Below are 10619 nucleotides of genomic sequence, written 5' to 3'. Positions count from 1 at the left end.
TACTACGATGAATTCCTTTTGTTTGAAATGGACTAGATTGGGACCCACAGAAAAGACAAGAAGTTGGCTGCAGCAGCAGAAACAAGAACATGCTATGTTTTTTGTCAAACAGTTAACGCAAAACGTTGACCAACAAAGGTCAAACACACACTGGGGTAAATGAGAAAGACAACACATAGGCCTGAGTGACAGGACGTTATGTACTATGACCCAAAAGAATGGAAGAGATTATAAACCAGGAAACATCTCTCACTTCTAAAGTTGCTCCCTTAAAGCCAGACAAAGTGACACCTGCCAGCTAGAACACAGTGTGATGGGAAGTCTTGAGTGATCACCTCTCTCACGTTTACTCCAGAGAACAACCAGAGTAGACACCTCTGTCTTTGTACACTTGAAGGAGAGAGGTAAGTGAACATCTCTCTATACTGAGTCACTCAGGAAGTCTCAGGGAAGCACCCACACAATTCCTTGGGTTGACTTGCATTCATTCGAGTCACTGAAGGACACTCTCAGAAATTAGACACAAGAGTAGGAGTGAGCAATGTCTGCTTGGTTTGATTAGACTGTTCAGAAAACAAAAACAAACCACAGCTAAAAAACAAATGTGTGACAATTTCTTAGATATAGAAACAAGTGAAATTTTCATCAGATTTGATTAAGAGCCAAAGAGAATTAATGTTTTTAATAAAATATATAAAGACAAAATACCAGAAAGAAACCATTAAAACTACCTAAATTGGCCCTAAAATATATACTATCAATTTTAGAGCTAGCCAATCTGAAGATGCATAGAACTAAATGATTTTACCAAGCTTTGCCAAAATACATAACTTTTCTTGTCTTAAAAGACCAGAACAGACATTTAGAACAAGTGGGATTAAAGCTAAAACTTTAAGCGTAAGAATTTTCTCTTTTGACTAATCTGTGCTCACTGGAGACCTTCTGAATCAATGTGAAGCATCACATGTCTAAATACATAAGGGGATTAACTATTAACTTCTCCACTGACACATTAAGGCTGATATCAAAGCAGAAGAGCATATAAACATCAGCATGGCTTGGAGTACAGGCTTTGCTACAAGCATGGTGGCGGGAATGAGGGAAATATTTATTTTTCATTGCAAAACAAAACTGAAGCGCATTACAGTTCCCTCCTGAATTCTCTTTAACGTTGTTTCTACTCCCATCTGAGACCATTAGCTACCTTTAAAAAAAGGTCCGTTTGCATGCAATTACATTTTAATTTCATCTGTGCAAAGTCCCTCCAAGCCAAAAATTAACAGCACTTTCCCTTCTGCTTCCCCATCTGCTGGTAACATAGAAAAGGCAAAAATATACAAAAAATGTGTGTCATTTCCACATGTAACGTTTCCCTTTTGTTTGCATAAGCACAGCATGACCTGGCTATAATGTGACACCAAACAGGCATCATGCAACCCATTTGAAAGGGAGGCAGTGCAACTTCATGGAAAGAACACTGGCCTGGGAGACTTGGCTCTGGCACTGACCTCCTGGGAACCCTTAAGCCAATCACTCTCCCTATGCCTCAGTTTCCTAGATGTAAAGTGTGGATAACTATACTGCTCTATATACACACCAAGTTTTGCTTATTACTATCGGGGGGAAACACAGCACTTTGGCATCATGCTGAGAAACTGAATTTGCATGCAACATGCATTCCTAAAATTAAACTCTAAATTATAATACGCAGAAGAAAGACTAGGAGGAGACCTTGCTTGAAAAGCAATGAATGATGCATCCTCAGACCTTGGGGGAAAGCCACTTTTCAATGATTCATTTGGATACATTTTAAGACGCACTTCAGTGATTTTGCACCCTCAAAAATATAACCAGATTGTGCCCTTGCATACTGCTTAAGTTCCATATGGCTGCATGGTATTAAAAACCCACCTTCAGAAAACCTAATGTAAAGTAATCCCCCCAGGGAAAGAAATACACATTCCTCCTCCAGCATCACCCGTTCTTCAAGTTTTCCTCTAGATTCTGCACCATTTGGGTTCTTATTCTATGCCCAGAGGTATTTGAGCGCAACACACCAGTCTTAATTAGGATCACATATTTCAGAGTTAAAAGTCAAACAAGGCTTACATCTAAAACAGGCTATGCCTGGATCTGGAGCACCATCTAATGGCAGGTTAAAGGCATGAAAAAAGACTAAGAAATTAGGCAATGTAGTTGTGCAACATCTCTGGATTTCTATTCCTAAAGCCAGTACCATAACTAGGGCATGACAAGCAAGTTGGCAGCCCTGGACACCGACTTAGAGGGGGTGCTGGTGTGGTCCCTTCCTCGCAGAAGTCTCTGTCACAGCAGATGCAGCTCAGCCATAAGAGCCAGGCAGGTGCAAACCAATGCCTCAAGGGCAGTTGGAATGATGCTCCCCTACACACTTTCCCCTGAGAAGCTTTTCTACTGGAGACACAGCCCTGCCCCAGGGATGGGGGGAACAAAGAGGGCACCAGGGAGCCCACACTCCCCACTGCTGCCTGAACCTCAGTAGCCACAGCCCAAGTCCATGATGCCACAGCAGTAGCACCTGCCACTCAAGTGAGGACAACCCCAGCAGATAGGACTCCTCTCCCCCACCCTCCAGTGGTTAACGTAACCCCCTTCCCCCCACCACAGCAGGCTCTCTCTACACCTCTGAAGCAAAAGATTTCAGATTCTGTTTCTGAAGCCGAAACAGGCTTGCTTTGATTTGATCACCATTTTGTCTGAATTTCATTATCCCTTCTTCCCCTTCTTCTGCTTTTACGTAAAAAGTTAAACCAAGTCACACTTACAGTCTCAATCGAGGTTCAACACATCTGACAAAATAATCAAAATCGTCATCATCTTCCTCATCCCAACTCCTCCAGATGTACTGGTAGAAAAACCTTTTGAAAGAAAGCAAAGGGGAGTGTATACAGGATACACTCTTAAATCCACATTCACAACTGGCTTCCACTGACTTTCAATGAAACCTATGCTAAATAACCAAGCCATTTTGAAATGGGACTCGCGCTTGTAAGTTATGGAGGCGTTTTTAAAAATGTGTCCCCATGTCTCTCCATTTCAGGTCCCTCCACTGACTTCCTCTCACATTATACAAAAAGGTTAAATCACTCTCACCTTTCAAGTACACCTCCCTTAGGGCTTCAAGGTTAGACACCTACTAGCCAGGCACTAGAAAAGCAGGATGTAAAGGAGAGCATCTAGATAAGAACCCCAGCAAGCTCTTCACCTGACAGCTGTCTTAAATGGCATATGCTTCTTGCTGGGTGTGGTCCGTATTACGTCCTCAGGTCCAGCCCTATCAGGTAGCATCTGGGGCTTTTTTCAAGCTCTTTCTAGTGCATGAAGAGACACAAGGCAGAGGTTAAGAGGAAAGGTGGAAAATAAGTAGTGTGGGAACAGAAAAAAGTATGGGAAAAATAATGAGCATAGGGGAGGAGACTGAGCTCACAATGTGGGAAAGGAAGTGTGAGGCGAAGGAAGAGAGGAAGGAGCAAAGACGCTGGAAAGAATGGAGGGAAGGAAACACCATGGTGAATAGTGGGAAGAAAGAAGGACTGCCATAAAGCCAAGAGGACGAAACGGTCCAGTAAAAGCGAGGAACAGAACTGGCTCTTTAACTTTAGTGGAAAGTTGGAAGTGAGCTACAATGAAATCTAGCATGCATGCAAGAGATGGGGAAATGCAAGCATCTTCTGTTTGGACAACCCATTTAGCTCTAGGGCTAGCAAGCACTAGATTTCCTTCTGAAGCTTTAGTCACAAAACTAGGCAATATAATGCCAGACACTAACAGCACATGTAAGTTTATACACATACATGAGGCCTGTATATAGTAGGCTTCACATCTGTCCCACAGTAAAACTGCTATACACTCTCTCTCCTCCCCTTAAAATAAAAGTAACAGCAGTTTAGGGGACACACACTCCTACCTAACATGCTCGATGGCCAGTGCTGTCTGATCAAACTCCCCCGATTCGTCATACACCATCCACAGCTCCAGCAGCGGTACCCGATGTTCTTTCAGCTTCAAGAGCTCCTGCATACACTCCAGGGTAAAGGTGCTAGTGGAGGATTCACACAGGAAAGGCTCCCCAAGTCGCACCACCGCCTTCAGAGCCGAGTACTCCACATCTTCCACCTGATGTAAGAAACAGCTTTGAGGGGCACTTTAGCTACAGAAGCTCATGCAATTAAAGAGGCTAAAGAACATGCACAGTGTTGGCTCTGGATTTAGGACCCAGAGGCCTTGTTCGGGGGTGGGGGGGGGCAGGGGGCAGGCTCAGATAGACCACGACCTTTCTGTTCAATAATAGGCAAATGTATTGATACACAGTGATAACAGAAAAGAAACAATACAAACAATCAAGCAGTTCTATATATCTACCAAATCCTAGAGCTGTCATCAGAGTCAAAGTACATCTGGCCAGGATGCAGTCTTCACTCTGAGGCTCTCTCTCTTAGGTATTTCAGCATCCTACAGGTGGTATGCCGAATGCCCACACCCCAGTCCAGCGGGTGGATAAGATGGGCTGGTGGTGTGCCCTCTGTCCATGGTGTCCACAGGGACCCTTTCCAGGGGATGGGGACCCCTCTCAGGTAGGAGGACGAGGAGGCATGGGGAAGCAGAGGAGGATCTGGGCAGAGGACGGGGAGGAGGGGCCCTTTGTTACTCTCAAGCGTGCTTTTGTATTCTCCTTCCCTTCTGATGACTCCTGATGACTTCATCTGTGGCTATCACTGGTTGGTCTGTGTGGCTGTCATACATCCACGTAAGTTCATCACATGCACACATACTAATTTGGTCTTTCCAGGCCTTCTCCTAATTTGGTCTCTTCCCCAAAAACCAGGACTCAGGCCCCCTACTCTGGGGCCTTGTTAGCTGGTGCCACCCCAATCTCATGTTATGGAACAGTATGGTACATGCCCCCAGTTTCGCAGGCTGTGTATATCTGTTGGCCTTGTTAGGTTAGACAATCTGGCTGCTTCGAAGGCTGTGTGAAACTGTACGTGTGAGACCCGAGCTTTTTAGAAATCATTTAACCTCTGCTGCCCATCCTAAACCATTCTAATGCATATACATACACCTATAAGCCAATTCCTAAAAACAAACTTTTAAATACCATTTCTAAGCCAACACACAGTACAACAAACCTTACTGCATAAAGTAATTAGCAGCTCTGTAAGCATGAGTGTTTCCAAACACCGCATAGGTGTTTTGAAAGGTCAGGATTTGAAGTGACAACCCCAGACAAAGCTGCACCCTTAGCCCCTGAAAACCTGGCAGCTCCCAGAGTTGGCACCCCATCTTTCAAAGCACCCTCCAGAGATTTTCAGCATCTCACACAATAAGTCAATGGCAAGCCATAAATAAAAACCCAGAAGCTCCTGCATACTAACCCCATTATTAGTCCCACTTACGGCACAGCTTTGCAAGGTGGGAAAAGTAGTTCTAAAGCACCTTTACTTTCTCTCTTTGTTTAGTAGAGTCAAATAATTTAAATGAAGATCTCTGCTGCTGGGAACACACACAAACCTTTTGTCTCAGTCTACACAAACCCAGCAATCTTCTCACATGTTTCTACTTATTTAGAAGATACAGAGTACATGCAAGTGCCTGAAGCTGGAGGGGTGCAGGGCTTCCTTTTCTGAGGGTGTGCTCCAGGGACAAGGCAGACCTCAGGAAGCCCAGCAAAACTGGGCACCCCTCACAAAGACAGCAGCCTGGATGTGCATGTGTGCAGTTGTGAGAAGTTAAACAGAGGTGAAAAGAAGGGGTTATAAAGGCAAAGAACTGTATGAATACATTTTTCCACCACTCACTCTGCATTCCTCAGTGGTTCAAACATCCAGAAGGCCCCAACTGACAAGTGAAAAGCTGATAATTTCACCCCAAAGCAGACAGATGCAGTCTATGGCACCTTACCTTCTGGGGTACGACAAAGGACAATGGAATTATCCAGGAGAAAAAAAAAAAATCTACTTGCATCTTTGCTTTTGTTGGTTGAACAGCTGTTGCTCAGCTAATGAACAGAGCAAGGTGACAGGTGTGTCTGATGTACAAACTGCTTAAGGAAAGGCTCAGCCAGTAGAATACAAGGGCTACACCAACTACCATGCCATGCGTTACCTGAATACTAGTCATATATGCAACCTAAGAGTACCTCTTTTGCTGCCCAGTCATATGAACAGTTATTTACTATGTTTTAGCAATCCATGTAGGGTCTATTGTATTGGGCCAGGGTTGGCCAACCTGTAGTACATATGCCACAAGTAGCGCAGGCAGCATGTGTGTGACACATGGCAAATCAGGGTGGGAACAGGGAGAACAGGGGCTGAAATGACAAGGATTAAAAAGCCAAGCACCATTGGGGCAGGGAAAAGGGATTGGAATGGCAGGGCTTAGCTTGTGGTATGCCGGTCTAAAAGGTTGGTCCCGCACCGTATTAGACAAAGAACACACTCACACACTCCTGGTCTCAGAGAATTTACAAAATACTCAATATGCATTCAAACTTAAAGAGCTAACAATTAGCTGCATCGCATATGAATGGCTGGCTTGTGCCTCTACACACCAGAGGTCGGCGTTCTGCTGTCTCACATCCAGGGCACCCTGGTGCTCAAGCCACTGCAAGCAGTTAAATAATTCATTTCTCTCTGAAAGACACCCCTAGCACTCCATTCCCCAGTGACAATGAGACATGACAAATATGTTGCTTTCTATCAGCTCAAACTTCAGTTAAAAATAAGTGATTTGCCAGTTAGCAGTGAGGTAAAGCCATGTTAATGGAAGACAAATGCCTGAAAAACTGAATTACGTTTACCTCAACCAGCACCTCAAACACATTAGTGCGCCAGATTGCTTGCCATCCAGATGGTTCAAGGACCTTCTCCAAGTACTCAGCTGTGAATTCTTTTACCTCAGAGGCCTTGCAGTCAGCTACAAGGAAGTTAGCAACACTTAAATTGCGTATTTATCCACAAAAAGGACAAGTAAATAATGAAACTCAGCATAAGTTTTAATGCTCCTCTATGGATGTCCAAAGCTGCCTTCAACTTCATTCTGCTAATGCTAATTCATGTTCTCTGTCTGGAGACGTGAGAGCTGATTGCTTTTTGTTTCTCTGAAGGACTGAAGACCTGAAAAGGATACTGTCTCATACCTCAACTGAGAAGAGCAGAGCACCCATTCTTTCACAACATAGCCTCCATCCTTCAAGTAGGCTGGTTGTGTTAAATGAGTGCTGAAAAAACTATACTGTTTTAACTAGTCTTATTAAAATGATCTTATTTTCAACTGTTCAGGTTTCACTCTCTTTTAACATAAGATCATTAGTTTTCTAGTTCTCCAGCCCAAAATCTTAATTATGGCATAGTATTTTTCATGGGAGGCCGTTAAAAGCCTAGGACCCGTTTACAGCTCAACTTGCTCATCAACTGATCTTTCCTTCACCTCTGATACTAAACCAGATCCTCTCAACTCGGCATGCTCTGGAGAACTAAGTTATTAAAAAGAAGGCTATATATCTATGGATATGAACTGAATCACCTGGAAAAGTTAGTTACTGCAGAGACTGTGACAAGGAATCTCAATAGCAACAATGTCACTCACCCAAGATGTAATCTTGATACGCTTTAAATCTCTCATAAAACAAAAGGCGATTTGTTTCGAAGGTGTCTGGGAAAAGCACATTCCCATTTGGCACAAACCTTCCTAAAACGGTGCCTACTTTGTCATGACTCCCATAATCGCTGCAGCTGTCATCCTCTTCCTGGCAGGAGCCTAAAGGGAAAAAGGCACAGTTCACTTAAGTACAATTCATTCTTTCATGCCTGTTTCAAGGAGCCAGTGCAGAATCCATCGCATGCCTCCCAATACCACACTCCCTTCTGCAGCAACATGTACACCGCCCAAAAAAAGCTATTCCCTAAGCGCTGCACGCAGACACTAACAGCATGTTTTTAAATTAAGTTCACAAGCAGTACAGAACAAAGCAAAAATATGTATAGCTCTAAAAGCCTCTGTCAACACCACACATACTTTATATTAAAAATATTAGAAACAGTGAGTCAGCAATTCCAGGATTTTGCTGAAGGCAGCTAGGGGCTTGCATGCCATTACACTTAACATGAGGGGCAGAGTACTCAAAGAAGTCACCCTCCCTCTTCCACCAAAAATGTTCCTTAGGCACTGACAATGAGGTAGGTGAAGACTGACAAAAAGATTTCCCTAAAGCCTCTTCCCTTCAATAGCCCAGCTATGAAGCTGCAAGGCTGACTTGTGTTCAAAACCAACAGTTTTGCCTACTTTCCACTGCTCTATGCCATTTCAGCAGCAATGCCCGATCCCAGATGCTACAAGAGGTCTGTGGGACGGTAGCAGGTGGCCTACCTGAACCATGGTCAAGATAAGACTACACTAAGCATGTGAGAGAAAGAGAGGGGCAGTGACTGGGCACTGGACTTGGAGCCGGGAGAGCTGGGTTGCAGTCCCAAATTGGCTGCTGACCTTCCACATCACCTGGTGTAAGTCACTATCTTCATGCCTCTCCCCCTACACACTTTGTCTGTCTTGCCATTTAGATTATGTTTTATCTTGGGTTTTTACAATGCCTGGTATAACAAAACTGATCTCATCTAGATGCTAATGTGATACCAAGAGGCTCTTAGACTACAAGCAAACCAGCTGCCTCCACACACCCAAACGCAGTGAGATATTCTGTGCAGACCAAACAGATCCTCGTGAATTCCTGTAGCACAGATAAGTCTATAACAGAGGCGAAATCTTTTCAAGCCTTGTTTCATAAAAGGAAGAGGAAACACAAGCTCTTACCCCGTCCTTTGCAGGCAGCTACCACATGAATCATTTTGGTTCCCTCCCCAGCTAGCAAAGCTGAGTCAGTCTACCTACTTTTTGAGTAGCATACTCCATTTCTACGCCTTTGGTTTTACAGTGTTTAGACAGCAAGGCATGAAATTAACTTCGTTAACAAAAAATACTAAGCTTTGCTAAATCCCGGCAGCACCGGCCTACTGCAGAACTGGCCGGTGCAGTAGAACGCAGGACTTTACTAGCCACAGAGCACCCAGGTCTGACTCACCTCTCGAAAAGCAAGAGGGGCTTTTGAAACTTCCTTAAATAAATAAATAAGAGAGAAACAAACAAAACCTCCTTCCTCCCTCTGGCAGCAGACATTTTCCTCCCAAGACAGTAAACAGCAGAGCTTTGTAAGTGCCAAGCCAAGTTTCAGGAGCAGGTCAGACACTGGGCAGGGATGCCCTGAGCAAGCTTGCAGGAGCAAGCGACCTCCCAAGGTCCGGTCTGTAGGACCTAACTCACCACAAGCAATTCTGAGCAACCTTATGAGCCAGTTCCAAGCTGTCAAACCCGTCTGAACGGAAACCAGGCTGACTTCCTTGTGAAGGGCTTAATGCAGCCGCACTCACTCTGAAGACACGGGCATGATCAGCTGGGTTGACAAGCAGCATTGCTAGGGTACGGGGCTGTAGCCGCGTTGGTCTCGGGCCAGAGGCAGACAAAGTTCTTCGGGTAAGTCTGATCTCTTTTATTAGGCCAACTCAAATAGCCGGACACTTTGACTAGGGCCTGCTACCAAGGCTTTGTCGCGGCGTATCTAAGGCAGAGGCGTCAGACACGCGGCCCGAGGGCCAGCTCTGGCCCTTGAGGCTGCACGACCCCACCTGTGGGTCTCGGGCGGAGCCCGTCTGGATCAGTGGCAGCGCCCGCGGCTCAGGGGCTGCCCCAGGGACCCAGGGCCGGGCCCGCGGGATCCCGCTGGAAGGCAAAGGCCTGCTGGGCGCCGGGCCGGGCGGGGCCGTACCTCGCTGCACGGCCTCCGGCTGCTCCCCGGGCTCGGCGCTGCCGCTCGCCGCCGCCTCCTGCGCCAGGCCCTGCCCGCGCTCGGCCTCCGCCATGGCCCAGGCCGCTCCCGCCGCGCAGAAGCTCGGGGATTTCAAACTTTCGCGGCCGACAATCCTCCCCTGACGTCAGCGCCACGGAGCATTCTGATTGGTCGCGGGCCCTGAGGAAGCCAATCGGCAGAGGGCAGGGAACGCCGCGGAACCTTGAGACGAAGAGAGGAGTTGTCAGCTGGGAAACGCGGCCCCCCCGCCGCCCTCCGTGTGCACGCGTGTACCCATACACGTACACGTTTGTGTATATCTAGAAAGAGATGTTTAATATGTGTGCGCGCGTGACCAAATATTACTATTATTACTTTATATGTTACGTGAAATGTGTGTATTGCTGTAACATAATATGATTTATGATATTTTATATGAATGAAGTGTATGTTGTTTTATTATATATAAAGACAGTAACACCTGGTGGTGCGTATATGTACGCGACCCAATTTTATTATTTTAAAAATGGATATAATTTGGTCATGAGCAACTAATTTATTTGACTTTCACAGCAGGTAATTTCCACGCGGGATTTAGGAAGGCTGACACCATCTCCTGCATACCTAATACCAGTACTGGCCTTCAACCAAAAAAGGGAATGGTATTTTTTTTTTCCTCCTTTTTCCCTACATTCAGCCCCCAGAGACAACCCAAGCAGGGTGTGGGGCCCCATCCCTGGTG

General features: G+C 45.5%; 1 protein-coding gene across 1 annotated transcript in view; it reads right to left on the bottom strand.

The window, feature by feature from the left end:
• SHCBP1 (SHC binding and spindle associated 1) overlaps window positions 1–9965 on the bottom strand; it is a 25197-nt gene extending 15232 nt beyond the window's left edge. The window contains exons 1-5 of the mRNA XM_019535793.1: window positions 9857–9965; window positions 7627–7797; window positions 6839–6954; window positions 3947–4155; window positions 2805–2897 (exon numbers count right to left, since the gene is read on the bottom strand). Of these exons, the coding sequence (XP_019391338.1) occupies window positions 2805–2897; window positions 3947–4155; window positions 6839–6954; window positions 7627–7797; window positions 9857–9950 (683 nt within the window). The 5' untranslated portion in view covers window positions 9951–9965. The remainder of the gene's footprint in view (window positions 1–2804; window positions 2898–3946; window positions 4156–6838; window positions 6955–7626; window positions 7798–9856) is intronic.
• Between the last annotated feature and the right edge of the window lie 654 nt (window positions 9966–10619).

The sequence above is a fragment of the Crocodylus porosus genome, unplaced genomic scaffold (assembly GCF_001723895.1).
Source record: "Crocodylus porosus isolate Cpor-Errol unplaced genomic scaffold, CroPor_comp1, whole genome shotgun sequence".
Classification (NCBI taxonomy): domain Eukaryota; kingdom Metazoa; phylum Chordata; order Crocodylia; family Crocodylidae; genus Crocodylus; species Crocodylus porosus.
Note: the sequence above shows the minus strand (reverse complement) of the source record. Positions and strands in the feature narration are given on the sequence as shown.